Genomic DNA, 15456 nt, shown 5'->3' on the forward strand with positions numbered 1-15456 from the left:
AAACGATACAAGAACAACCCAATGTCTATAAATTGAACCCAAGGCTCACGTACAACCCTACTGATGAGCATCATCAGGTTCAAGTCTACAACGAATCATGTTGTAATCAAATTGATCCCTAAAAATTTGAAATTTTGCTATAAAAAACCGGAACAAGAAGTTCCTAACAACACCCCAATCACCACCCTCTCGTGACAATCAAGTTCGTGATCTAGCCTCACAATGGTCTTGTGTGACGGCCTCTAGCTCGGCCACAAAGTAGTGCGTTTTTCGGGATTGGCAACTCGTCCCTCCACGAATGCGTAGGTGAGTACACCCGAAGATAAAACTGTTGTCCCAAATACTGCCTTGCCCAATTTTCCGATCGTATGTTCCACATCCCTACATTGTCCAATGCGATATAGATCGCTGTCCATGCCTTCGGGTACACCTGTATATAAACAAGAAAACTCTCGATATTAAAATCATGTAACTAAATGCATTAAATTAAATCCACCATTATAATGCATTAAGTACCTGAACAGTGCTACGAGCAACTGTATCTCTCAAATTGTAGCGTGATCTACTAGCTTGGGTCCACTGCCCACCATTCATACCAACAACAAAAAATGAGTAACCGTCGATATGCCAGGATTGAACGCTGTCCTCCCAGTTTTGAAACACGATCTCAGCAAAAGACCTGAAATCAGCATGCATAACAGAGGTTGCAAGATATGCGTTGTTTCCATTGCTGTACGACCTGTCGGGAATGCTTCCAACGTTGAAGACTCCACCTATGTTGAAATAATCTGCTAGTTTTAAAGGAGTGTCTCCTAAAACAAATGACACACCATTGACTGCATATCTTTGTTTCCCATTTATCCAAGGTGCAGAGTTTGATAGGATAATTGTGCGGCTAGGCTTGATCATCCCGTAATGGTACGAGCCTTGTGGGTTCGGTCTGGGTCCACTCGCAGTTAGATTCCATCTGATTCAACAATGATATTCATCAGATCAGATGTTTTTGTTGGTATCACACTATTTTTAATAATCTCCAGTGACCAAAGTTCAATCCCTAGTCTACAACTTTAGGGTCTTAAAAAAGGGTGATGATATGTACATAACCAAACATGCTTTACAATGTTTTACTATACAACACTGTAAAACATGTTGAGTTGTTTACACATAAAAAATGGTTGTATACATATCACTCTCCTTTTTAAAAAGGTATTTTGAAAACTAAAATATGGACTTTTTTTTTTAAAGGCAACTAAAATATGGACTAAGTTCTATCTATTCACACTAGCTTGTGCATTAAATAATTTGTAGTGTACAAGTACTTGATGCATACATGTGTTGGATTTATCAACATGAGTGGTCAAGTCATTTAGCCTGCACAACTATTGACAATATTTTAATTTCCATGCTTTAGAATCAAGTATCTAAAAAATTTGGGAATGTTAAATGCATCTGTGTTTCGGTTTAGGATCTACCTCAGGGTTCGGGCCTGCATGAGGGACCAGGCGATCTGAGTTGTGGGGCCACCAGGGGGAGGACCAGAGACTCCGATTCTAGAGTATTTGTAATGAAGGATGCCGGTGGTCATAAGCACGCGGCGGGTGAACCGAGAAGACACGACAACATAGTAATCTCGTACAGCCTGGTTGGCAGTGACCAAAACCGAAGCAGACTGTCCGAGGTGGAGATCAAGTGAGTTGTAGGTGTTCTGTACTGTGTGTGATCCTTCCACCTCAACAAGCTTCATGGTGTGTCCCTGAATTCTGAAGTTGATGGATGTTGTTAACCTTACATTTGATATTCTGAATCTGTATGTTTTCCCTGTCAATGAAGGTTCAACTGTTAATGCACAAAATATAACTAAGCAAAGCATGGCGATAAATGCTAACAAGGTTATGCAAAAGGTTTTTCCTAATGATCGATGCTACAACGTGTAATAGAAAAGAGTGTACAACTAAGGGAAGGACTTATCACTATGATCACTGCACGTATAAAAACACCTACAATTATAAATGCACAAAGTACAACTACTTATGCATAAAGAACTAACCGTGTTCAACCTCAAAGGAGTAACCATTCCACCCACGCCCATTGATGATAAGTCCGTCAGGTGAAGGAAGGTTTCGACCCATATCCAGTATGTGTCTTAGTCTCTACAAAAAACAAACATAAGTTAAAATGCTTATGAAACCTTTTTTTTGATCAAACAGACCAATTTCAGTTGTTATAAAATGTATACAAATACTACATGCATGTACCAGAAGAAAACTTCAATCTGACCTATTTCAAATTCATAACCGGTACTGATTTTAGTACCTGTTATTAATTTGAAATAAGTCTATTGAAATTTTCTTATGGTACAAGCTACAAATAGCATTTGTATATATATATTGACATTCACAGTACTTAAAACATGTTTCACATTCACAGTACTTAGAACATGTATATAATTTAGTACTACTAAATGTTGATGTACATATCACATTCTTAGTACTTAAAACATGTTTCAAATTATATTTCAAAAATTAATGTTTGGAAGTTAACCTGGTGGCCTTTTTTGTACCAATCACCAGCAAGAACGGTGTGATCTCCGGCAGGGAAAGGGAAAGGAACAGGAATTCGTGGTCGGCTGTAGATTTTAATGCCGCCATAGCCTCCGGCAGCCTTGTGCATGCCAAGTGATGGGAAATAGAAGAAGCTACCAATCTGATCTTTGGCTTGAAGCATGTATGTGAAGTTCTTGCCAGGTGGAATTGGGCATGTTGTACCAGGAGTTCCATCTTGCCATGAGTTTCTTCGGTGTTGTAGCCCATTCCTTAAAAAAAAAAAAAAACGGGGTTTGTTTCAAATTAATCATTCGTGACTTGTACATTATTTAATTGACACATTCAATAACAAAAATTGAAAAAAAAGATTTGGGTCGGGTAATACTAATGCCTTGGTTATAACATGTACATTTCTTGATGTGTTATTATTTATATCAATAAACAGGATATCACAAACATTTACTCATAGAGTTTATTACTGTATACAAATAGAAAATGAGTTAATGACACATTTCAACGACCAAAATAAGAAGGGCTTTAATGCCCCAGTTCCATTTTTTCATTTCATGGCCCAGTCACCATTTCTCACGTTAAGTTTCGTTTCTCCTCACACACTGTATATGAAACCAAAGAAATACTTTTCAACAAAAATAAAATTTCACCCTCTTTTCAACCAAATTAGCAATATATATACCTATACCGTATATCTTTTTCTGTTAAAAAAAGATCTTTCTAAAACTAAAAACAAGAAAATTCCTGAGATCTAAGATGCACAAGAAGATAAATTAACATATGGGGCCAATCATTTACTACAAATAAAGACTGACACCCCTATATATAAATTAAATCCTGTCATATGGGTTGCAATTAGCATACTATTTTTATAAAATGATGTACGCAGTAATATAATATAATAATAATTATAATTATAATTATGAATATCAAAATTAAAATGTAATAAGTGTCAGACATGCAGCATACATATGCAACCAGGAGCTTAATCCCACACTCCATTCAGTGGCGGATCTAGAATTGGTGGTCACTGGTATCACCGGTTAATTCCCTAAAAAAATTTCTACTAGATGTCTTATTTCAGTGGTGTCACACAAAAAAATTTACACTATCAACTAGTATCACTAGTTAAAAACCCAAAAAAATTTCCACTACACCGCATATTTCAATGGTGTCCCGTGCAACCACTGGTAACACTCTAGATCCGCCCCTGACTCCATTGTACCAAAGTACAAACAGGACAATTTAATACACTCACTTCCATAAGAATTGCATAAAATTAATCGTTAGGAACTTCCTTCCATGAGATCTGTATTGTATTAATTACAGTATATACTTAAGTTATTTGATTGTCTTTTGGTCTATTAAGATTCTACTACTATGGGAGGTTATATTGGACATTTTAAGTTTTAATAACATTCGGCTTAAATCCAATCAAATTAATTCAAATTTATTTTGGGGAAGTCGGTGTTTCTATAAGTTTTGGGACTTCTAAATCAAGTTGTCAGCTGTCATCTACCATTAACAGCAAAGGAGATAGTGTGGATTTACACATTCCTTCAAACACATCAAAATGGATATCTAGCAAAATTTCTTTAAGTTTATGGTTAATCATACTTGATTGAATGAAAAAAGATAAACTAATTTAAAATCACATGTGATAAGCTTTATAAGTTGCAAAAACGAAAACCTAAAGCCCCCCACCATCCCAACTGATAGAAGATAGCAATAACAAGACAATGATTCACAAAAGTTCTGCAAAAAGTTTTATTTGCGAACTTCAAATGTTGAAAAGATATACATCTCTGAAAAAAAATTCAGCACAACCCTTTTCAAGTTTTTCTGATTATAAAGTTTAAAGTTTAGTTGCATTTACTTAAATCATCTATAATATTGGAGTAAATCTCTTGAATCAATAGAGATTAGTGTTAGAAATATGTTATCGGGTTGGCTACAGTTCGATCGTGGTTTGACCGTGGTACATATATTCCGAAGATATGCCCATGACATTAAATAATAAAAGTCCATTTATCCTATTCGGTCACACACAAAGGCCAATCGTAAATTGTTTGATATACCTTCTAATCGGAAATTAATTTATTAATCATTAGTTAATGGTTTAATAAATTAAGTAAGTTTTTTTTATGTGTGTACATATACTTACAAATCTAAATATATAAGATTTGATTTGATATAAATAAGATTTGATTTGATTTGTAAATCTTATTTTATATAAAGATTTGTACTATAATCATATTTTATATAATATATAAGATTTGATTTGATATAAATAAGATTTAATTTGATTTGTAAATCTTATTTTATATAAAGATTTGTACTATAATCATATTTTATATAATATATAAGATTTGATTTGATATAAATAAGATTTGATTTGATTTGTAAATCTTATTTTATATAAAGATTTGATTTTGCAAATCTTTTAAAATCTTTCCAAATCTTTATATTTGTATTATATGTATCAATTTTAATTCTATATAATACCAAATCTTGGTATTGAAAAGATATAGAAACTTGAGATACAAAAATACACATACAAAATGATATTTCTCTTTCTCTTTTTCAAGTAACCAAAATACTTGAGATCTATAATTGGGTTCGGTTTTGGTGGAAATAAGGAAAAAGAAAAGATCCGTTAAGTAGAAGGTATAGATTGAAACAAGGTTGGAACTTTGGGTGTCTACCGTTTAGAGGAACTCTTCTTTGGGTTTTTCAGATTCGATCTTCAAAAGGCTACAAAGGTTGTATTCTAATCTTCTCTTGTTTAATTTCGTTAATTTTGTTTTGTTTGCTAAAGTTTTGTACAATGATCCGTGGAAGAGTATGATTTTGTAAAGTTTTAAAAATGCTTCCGCTCGCTTTGAATTTGTATCATACTCCAACAGTGGTATCCGAGCCATCTTGTACAAGTTTTAGCAAACTTTTCTTATGATATTTAGTTTTGATGAATGCGTTGTGTATGATTCTTGGAGATGATCATGCATAACAAACATGCAAAACAAGTATCATGATTTATGCTTTATGTTTCCTAAATACTAATTTGAATCTTGGATTTTGGCAAAATGTAAAATGGGTTAAACTCATTTTTTTCATTTAAGAAATTTTTTCAGCTTGGACAGTCCGTATTTGATGGACTGTTTCGGGGCTTTAAACTCAGTATTATTGTATGAGACCAATTGCATTTGAAAGCTAACTGAAAGAACTTAAATTTGAAAAAAAAAATCATCGAAAACGGATTAGAAATGAGTAAGATATAACCATTTAAAGTTGATGTATGAATCTGTCCAAAATCCGAAAATTTGATAAGTTAACTTGCATGTTGACTAAAAGTGATTCAAAGTTTAGGAAAATAAAGTACATAAATTATATTCATGTTTTACATGAAATGAGAAAATTAAAATTATTAATTTTAGACTTTATGCTTTGGTAAGGTGAATAAATCTCCAACCTGTTTTGATTCACTTAATATGTTTATTTGGATGGTTTTGGCATGAAAACCATACTTACAAAATATGAAGTGGGTTTACATACATATGTTATGTAAACAAGGATTGAATATTATAAGTGCCATTAAGTGTTGTTTAAATCAATCCTTATCGAAACATGTTATATGAAAATGGACGGTTGGCACTACATTTGTTATATATGTGATTGTTGTATGAAATCGGTAGTATTTGCCTCAATAAGACCCTTGTGTGGATGTTTGGTTGTATGATTTAATTTATTATTTATTCGGGATGAATGTAATAATTTATTAAACGACTTGCATGTCATCTTTCTATTTATATTGTATTTGTAATAGTATAGAAAATAGAATAATTATTATGTAAGATAATGCAGCCAAGATTGAAATCAAGAAGACGATGTTCACAAGGCGGCCCATCCGAGCATATAATGGAGATGGCGGTTTTAGTGGGAGCCAATTCTCACACAAGGTTATGTCCCTAGTTGACCAAGTTTTTCTGTGTGTTGGCTCACCGGAAAAACGCATAGGACTCGAGGCATACTACCGATAATTGCGTGTCATGATTATTATTGTTTTATTATTTGTCTATGCCATGATAGCTAGAAAATGTTTTTAAAAAAAACAAAAGGGACAATAATCATATAAAACGGTTTGGTTAAAATTAGGTTAACAAACGCAACACGCAATACATAATTAGCAAATGTTTTAAAATGGTGTAAACTACTTTTGCTAAAAGAAAACAAAAACCCGTTTTAAATGTAAACTTTACGCTATCCATGAGTAGTACACACATCCGAACCTTCTACCTGTTAGAGTTCGCGATACCCGAGAGTCTTGGGCCGGACTTTAATTGGGTGTTGGGAAGGGTGAGGTGAATTTCGCGATACCCGAGAGTCTTGGGCCGGATTTCACGTGTATCTATCACGGACGGTTTACAATCTGAAATCGTGGTTTGCGGCAAACCCGCCACGAGGAAGGATTAGCGTAGAAGGGATTAAACATGCCAAGTGAAATAATTGATTATCACTAAATCCCGCAGAACCTAAGAATTTCATAATGGATGAAATTGGTAATATAGTTACCTACCTAAATAGCTTATGGTTGGCGATCCGCGGCGAACCCGTCGTTAACATAAGTGAAATATGGATCTTAGCCTTGTTAATTATAATTGTTTGAATATTAAACACACTTGGGTAATTATCTTAACAATGTTTAAACATATCAAACTAACTAATACAACTTACTTTAAAAATAAAATATGAGAGATGTCTGCAACAAACACAAATCCTACTCCGTCATCAATCACTAATTTCTGCCTTAAAGGACTCCTCGAAAAGGACAAGCTTACGGGCTTGAACTACATGGACTGGCTTCGCAACCTAAGAATTGATCTTAGGATGGAAGGAAAGATCAGGGCAATTGAGGAACCCTTACCGGCAGAACCCGGATCGAGAGCTACTCAAGCGGCTAGGGACGAGTTTGAAAAATGGCGTTCCGAGTCTAATGAGGTAGCATGCTTGATGTTGGCGACCATGTCTCCAGAGCTCCAAAAGGGCATGGAGAGCTTAGGGTCGTATGACATGCTTAACCAACTCAAGGACATGTTCTAACAACAAGCAAAGCAAGAAAGGTTTGACACCGTGAAAGCTCTCGTATCTTGCAAAATGGCAACGGGAAGTAGCGTTAGTGTCCATGTACTACAAATGAAATGGTACATAGACCGGTTGGAGCGCCTTGGTTTTTCCATAAGTCAGGAGCTTGCAACGGATTTTATCCTGAACTCGCTGACTAGTGCATATGAAGGATTCATTATGAACTATAATATGAACAATATGGAGAAAACAATCATGGAGCTCCATGGCATGTTGAAAACCGCTGAGGCTAACATGGCCAAAGCTAAACCCGCAACTACCGTTCTAGCCATTCGTGAAGGTGGGATTAAGAAGAAGAAAAACAAAGCAAAGGGCAAGAACAAGGGCAAGGGTAAGGTTGGCATGTCCAACTTCAAACCTAAACCTAAGGGCATTGCTAATTCTTCTACTTCAAAGATCCCGCAAACCAAGTCTCCTGAAGAAGCAATATGCTTTCATTGTGGGGATAAAGGACATTGGAGGCGTAATTGTACTAAGTACTTGAAGGAACTTAATGAACTACGGGCTAAGGGAGTCGCCGTACCTTCAGGTTTGTTCATGATTGAACTAAACAATACTACTATTTCTAATTCCTGGGTATTGGACACGGGATGTGGTACTCACATTTGTACAAATGTGCAGGGACTCACAAGAAGTAGGAAGCTGAAGACCGGGGAGCTTAATCTAATCATGTGGAATAAGAATGTTGCCTCTGTTGACATGATTGAAGAATACAAGCTTTCTTTTGATTCTGGTTTATGTATTGTTTTATCTAATGTTTGCTATATTGCCGAAATGGCAAGAAACATTATATCTTTTGATGCTTTATTTAATGATGGTTTTAATTTTAGTTTTGATAATGGATCAATACTTGTTCACAAAAATGGGATGTTTTATTTCATGGCTAGTCCTTGTAAAGGCATCTTAGAAACCACAGCAAAGCTAAATGATAGTTCAATCTACAATGTTGATTCATCCAAAGATGTTTTGGATAAAACGTATCTATGGCATTGTCGTTTAGGCCACATAAACAAGAAATGCATAGCCAAACTCCAGTCAGATGGAATTCTAGAATCATTTGATATAATATCGTATGATGAATGCGAATCTTGCTTATTAGGAAAAATGACAAAGGCAGCTTTCACAGGAAGCTGTGAACGGGCAAAGGATCTGTTGGGGTTGGTACACACTGATGTGTGCGGTCCGTTCAGATCGCCTACTAGACACAAGGAACGATACTTCGTTACATTTACTGATGACTTCAGTAGATATGGCTATGTTTATTTAATTAAACAAAAGTCTGAAACTTTTGGAGTGTTCAAGGCATATCAAAACGAAGTAGAAAATCAACTGAACAAAAGAATTAAGATTCTCCGATCTGATAGAGGTGGTGAATATCTTAATGATGAATTTCGTGATCATCTACGGGGTTGTGGGATAATCTCACAATTAGCTCCTCCTAGAACACCACAACATAATGGTGTGGCTGAAAGGAGGAATCGAACATTACTTGATATGGTTCGATCCATGATGAGCCGCACAATGCTTCCAATCAGTTTTTGGGGTTACGCCCTACAAACTGCCGCAAGGATCCTTAACCTCATCCCAACCAAGAAAGTTTCCAAAACACCTTATGAGATATGGCATGGTAAAACTGTGTCTCTCTCATATCTAAGAATCTGGGGTTGTGAGGCTTACTTTCGTCGTGAAGCTCAAGATAAACTTGAACCCAGATCTGAAAAGTGTTTATTTGTTGGTTACCCGACTGATTCTTTTGGATATTTGTTTTACAACCCTACTGAGAACAAAGTCTTTGTGTCTCGAAGGGGAGTCTTCCTTGAAAAGGATCTCATATCGAAAGGAACCAGTGGGAGCAAAATTGACCTTGAAGAAATTCAAGAATCAACCGACATGGAAACCGATATTGGAACCGATTCTCCTCAAGAAGTCGACGAGCCTGCAATTGAAAGAGAAACTGACCTACAGCCACCACCCATACGTAGATCTGATAGAGTGCGTCAAACACCAAAGAAATATAGTTTACACATATTTGAGGGTGATGACGAAAATATAGATTCTGATGAACCTATTACCTATCAGGAAGCGATGACAGGCCCCGAGTCTACCAAATGGAAGGAGGCTATGGACAACGAGATCCAATCCATGCATAATAATCAAGTCTGGATCTTGATTGATCATATACCAGGTATTAAAACTATTGGGTGTAAGTGGGTCTTCAAGAAGAAGACCGATATGGATGGAAATGTACACACATTCAAAGCCAGACTGGTGGCTAAGGGTTACACGCAACAATATGGTGTAGACTATGGTGAAACTTTTTCATCAGTAGCTATGTTGAAATCCATTAGAATACTTCTTGCCATAGCTGCATTTTATGACTATGAGATATGGCAAATGGATGTAAAAACAGCTTTCCTTAATGGTAAACTAACAGAGGATGTGTTTATGACACAACCTGAGGGTTATGTACATCCTAAGTATCCTAATAGTGTGTTCAAGCTTCAAAGGTCCATTTATGGACTTAAACAAGCTTCTCGTACCTGAAATCTTTGCTTTAATGAGAAGATCAAAGAATTTGGTTTTATTAGAGGCGAAGATGAGCCATGTGTCTATGTTAGGTCTAGTGGGAGTGTTGTAGTCTTCCTTGTACTATATGTCGATGACATATTACTCATGGGAAACGATATCCCGACACTGAAAGATGTCAAAGCTTGGCTAGGGAAATGTTTCTCCATGAAAGACATAGGAGATGCATCATATATTTTGGGAATAAAGATCTATCGAGATAGGTCAAGGAGATTAATTGGGCTAAACCAAAGTGCATATATAGATAAGATACTGAAGAAATTCGGTATGCATAACTCTAAGAAAGGGTGCGTTCCTATGAACCCTGGAATGATATTGAGCAAGTCTCAATGTCCTAATTCTGACTTGGAGTCAGCTACCATGAGTCGTACTCCATATGCTTCAGCTATAGGATCGATCATGTATGCGATGATATGCACTAGGCCTGACGTGTCATATGCACTAAGCATGACTAGTCGTTATCAGGCCAATCCTGGTGAAGCTCATTGGATAGCAGTCAAGAACATTCTAAAGTATCTTAGGAGGACCAAAGAGATGTTCTTGGTCTATGGTGGGAATGACGAGCTGAGCGTCAAAGGATACTCAGACGCTAGTTTCCAATCAGATAGAGATGATTGCTCTTCACAATCAGGATTTGTGTTTATGTTGAACGGTGGAGCCGTCACATGAAGAAGTGGCAAGCAAAGTACTATTGCTGATTCTACGACAGAAGCCGAGTATATAGCGGTAAATGAAGCTGCTAAAGAGGCCATGTGGATAAAGAAATTCATCGGGGATCTAGGAGTGGTTCCTACAATCCATGATCCTGTTGAGATTTTCTGCGACAATGTGAGTGCGGTTGTCTTGGCTCAAGAACCGAGGTCACAAAAGCGCACACGGCACATACTCAGAAAGTACCATTACATCCGTTAACTTGTAGCAGAAAATGACATATTATTAAGTAGAGTAGACACGACTAAGAACTTGGCTGATCCTTTCACCAAGCCTTTGCCACAGACTAAGCATGATGCTCATAGCATGTCTATTGGCATTCGTGTCATCGATGATAAAGTTTGATTGTATTTATTATGTTAAGTTTGAAACTTTAAACATTGGGCAATAATATATGTTGCAATTGATCTGATGATTAATATATTGAGATTATATTATACGCACGATGCGATCATTTCATTGTATATTGCCATGTTTCATTTTGCATGTTTTAACTTCCAATGAATATTATTTCATAAACTTCCACAGTCGATCATTCTCTAAGGAAGAGAGAATTGAATTAAGGCTGCTATGAAGTGTAGTAATATAGGCTTATATGAAACTACATTCATGAGGAACTTGATAGTTGATTCAAGGTTCTGGAATGACCACACTTAGACATTACTTCATGGTTTTAAGTCACAAGTAAGCTCTAAGATGGCAATATCATTTATCCTAGAGTGGATATGTATGAGGAATCCTGACACAAACTATATTCTACTTTGACCTGTATTTAACGCTGTGCGTAAATGCCAGTCATAAGGGTGCAGATCAGGTACAATATGGGATGTGGTGGATGTCTATACAGTTGAAGCAATTTGTTCCTTCTTCTCATAGCAAGTTGAAGCGATATCTCTGGGCCCCTCGTTGATTTGTGCTGCATTAAATGCATGGCCATGCTACGACTGAATTGATGCAATAGCAGTCTATTTGATCACCACAAATCTCTATCGGGAAACATAATCTTGAATGATGATGATTGACACTTAACCATGTCACACGTTCATATAGATATCTTGAACAAAAGGATGACTGATATAAATCAAAATATAGGAGTGTAACGTAGCAGACTAGTTGTTACACACGGTGTGTCTTTTAAGACAGGCCAATATTATTAATGTCAGTGCAAGTGGGAGTCTGTTAGAAATATGTTCTCGGGTTGGCTACAGTTCGATCGTGGTTTGACCGTGGTACATATATTCCGAAGATATGCCCATGACATTAAATAATAAAAGTCCATTTATCTTATTCGGTCACACACAAAGGCCAATCGTTAATTGTTTGATATACCTTCTAATCGAAAATTAATTTATTAATCATTAGTTAATGGTTTAATAAATTAAGTAAGTTTTTTTTATGTGTGTACATATACTTACAAATCTAAATATATAAGATTTGATTTGATATAAATAAGATTTGATTTGATTTGTAAATCTTATTTTATATAAAGATTTGTACTATAATCATATTTTATATAATATATAAGATTTGATTTGATATAAATAAGATTTGATTTGATTTGTAAATCTTATTTTATATAAAGATTTGTACTATAATCATATTTTATATAATATATAAGATTTGATTTGATATAAATAAGATTTGATTTGATTTGTAAATCTTATTTTATATAAAGATTTGATTTTGCGAATCTTTTAAAATCTTTCCAAATCTTTATATTTGTATTATATGTATCAATTTTAATTCTATATAATACCAAATCTTGGTATTGAAAAGATATAGAAACTTGAGATACAAAAATACACATACAAAATGATATTTCTCTTTCTCTTTTTCAAGTAACCAAAATACTTGAGATCTATAATTGGGTTCGGTTTTGGTGGAAATAAGGAAAAAGAAAAGATCCGTTAAGTAGAAGGTATAGATTGAAACAAGGTTGGAACTTTGGGTGTCTACCGTTTAGAGGAACTCTTCTTTGGATTTTTCAGATTCGATTTTCAAAAGGCTACAAAGGTTGTATTCTAATCTTCTCTTGTTTAATTTCGTTAATTTTGTTTTGTTTGCTAAAGTTTTGTACAATGATCCGTGAAAAAGTATGATTTTGTAAAGTTTTAAAAATGCTTCCGCTCGCTTTGAATTTTTATCATACTCCAACAATTAGGTCTTATAACTACCATTCATTGATATAATTTCATTTAGTTATGTGGGTCATCTTCACTTCTAACAACATTAACCCACATTCATTACTTACCATATAAAAGATAAAACTTTGACCCATATAACAAAATCAACAATTATGATCACTTCCCTATCATTGAAGCTATATTATCAATTATCAATTTTCTATTAATCAGGATCCAAATTACCATAAAAAGTATGAATCTTGAGAATAAATAAATCAAGAAAAGTTACCAAGAAAGCAAAAATGGCTCCTTCAAGTAATTGTAGACACTAATAATCAAGTTATCATTAGTAACACAATTAATTTGAGGCCCTGGAAACTGCCCATTTATCAATATACCCTGCAAAAACAACACAAACCCAATAAACATAACAAAATAAATATTGCTGTAATAAAAATGGGATCTTATGAATTTAGGTGGGAGAAACAACAGTAAACCTGTTGCTTAACACCCAATGGATAAATGTCGCCATAAGTAACTTTCCAAGTGAAAAACCTATAAGGGTCTTCACCATTGATGGTGCTGATGACCAAAAACAGAGCACAAACGAAAGAAAGATTCATTTTTCCCACCATTTTCGTAAAAAGATTTCAATATTTCTTGAATGAACTGTTTACATAGAAACCTGTAGATGTATGTATATGTGTGTATTTGTATGTATGTATCTACATATAATGGAGGGAAGAAAGAGAGAGATGAAAGTGTATGTTTGTTTGTATATAACAGAAACAGAGACTCGTGAGTTGTCAGTAATGTGAAGGTATAAACATATACTTACTTGTAAACTTGCATATGAAATGGGAAATATATAGAGTGGGAAAAAAAAGAAGAGGAAATGGCTAATCTGAGTTGGGTTTTTTTCGGGTGAGCGTGGCGTATGGCGGTACAGTACAGATCAAATGGATCTACTATATCTTTTTAATCCTCATTCTGACTTTTAAAAGTTGTTTTATTGTCAAATTTAATATTAAATATAAAAATATAATTATTTATATTATATATTATATATTACATCAACAACAACAGAGCCCAATCCCTCATGAATGGGATATGGGGAAGGTGAGACGTAGACAATCCTTCATCTATCCTATATTAAAGAGAGGTCATTTCTCACCCCGAGTGAGACACTCCAATAGTAGAGAAAGTCCTCCCTCTCTATACTCGACGGATGGAGAGATTGCTTTCAAAAGGACCTCCGGCCATAAAAAAATAAAATAAAATAAAAAGGTAAAATAGAATAAATAAATAGATAAATTAAAATAAAGAGAGACGCAATGAAAATGGTATGATCAAATTTCCATAGGTTTTAGATCATGCTTGAAATTCAATATAGGCTTTAAGCGGCAGTCAAATCGTCACTAAATCGACGATTGTTGTTGCCTTACTTAATAGAGCCATAAAAAAAAAAAAAAAAAAAAAAGTAACGTACCTTAGAGTGTTGTGCGGAGCTCGAGCCATATCAGAGATGCAACTCTAAAATAACAATCAATATGTATGACTCAACATAAACACTCTTATCATACATATCTACATACATAAACCTACAAACATACATATATGCATAAATCCATTCCTAAAGATACAAAAAACATAAAACATACCTACGTACATACCAGCACACATTATACATACACACACGCATACATACATACATACGAACATACATACCTACAACCATAAGCATACATACATACACGCATAAAAGGTAAAAATAGATTTAAATTTGTTTTTTCTAAAGAGAAAACCCCTCTATATGAACGATCAAATTGACTCCCCATAGAAGGTAAAATCACGGGTAACTAAACCCCCATGAGCGCGAGACCTGATATCGGGTGAATTGCGCATTATTTGCACCATCTAGTCACACACATTTTTTAAATAATTTGTTATAACAAGAAATTGAACCCGGATGATGTACTTCATTGGATAACTCGGTAGCCATTCATTTAAATGTGTTTTTATTTGTATAATTTATATATATATATATATATATATATATATATATATATATATATATATATATATATATATATATATATATATATATATATATATATATATTAAAAAAAAACTAAAGTTAAAGTTGTAAATAAAAATTTCAAAACAAACCACTTACATTTATAATGATAATTAACTTAAAAGGTTATCTAATGATAGTTACAAGAGCTATAATTAACAAAATAATTTAAGCAGTTATAGTATACATTAAGGTTATTAAGTTGTGCTTATTGGATGTAATTACTAAAACAACTTTATCTCAGAACTTTTAATTGAGATTTTCA

General features: G+C 34.4%; 1 protein-coding gene across 1 annotated transcript; it reads right to left on the reverse strand.

Annotated features, from left to right (window-relative positions):
* Positions 1–217: 217 nt before the first annotated feature.
* On the reverse strand, positions 218–13749 carry LOC139870093 (L-ascorbate oxidase homolog). The gene is made up of 7 exons (XM_071857947.1): positions 13612–13749; positions 13404–13513; positions 2542–2812; positions 2048–2150; positions 1473–1818; positions 517–967; positions 218–430 (listed from the first exon to the last, which is right to left on the reverse strand). Exons 1-7 carry the CDS (start codon positions 13747–13749, stop codon positions 218–220), a joined length of 1632 nt encoding a protein of 543 aa, XP_071714048.1.
* Positions 13750–15456: the final 1707 nt, after the last annotated feature.

This window comes from Rutidosis leptorrhynchoides, chromosome 1, assembly GCF_046630445.1.
Source record: "Rutidosis leptorrhynchoides isolate AG116_Rl617_1_P2 chromosome 1, CSIRO_AGI_Rlap_v1, whole genome shotgun sequence".
Classification (NCBI taxonomy): Eukaryota; Viridiplantae; Streptophyta; class Magnoliopsida; order Asterales; family Asteraceae; genus Rutidosis; species Rutidosis leptorrhynchoides.

Bases quoted from the DNA above. Each gene is read 5' to 3' on its own strand.
- LOC139870093 (XM_071857947.1), bottom strand. From the start codon at position 13,749: ATGGTGGGAAAAATGAATCTTTCTTTCGTTTGTGCTCTGTTTTTGGTC. The intron at 1,819-2,047 runs GTTAGTTCTTTA...CTTCATTGACAG, and splicing joins CTCCTTTGAGGTTGAACACG to GGAAAACATACAGATTCAGA. The intron at 968-1,472 runs GTAGATCCTAAA...TTGTTGAATCAG, and splicing joins ATGCAGGCCCGAACCCTGAG to ATGGAATCTAACTGCGAGTG.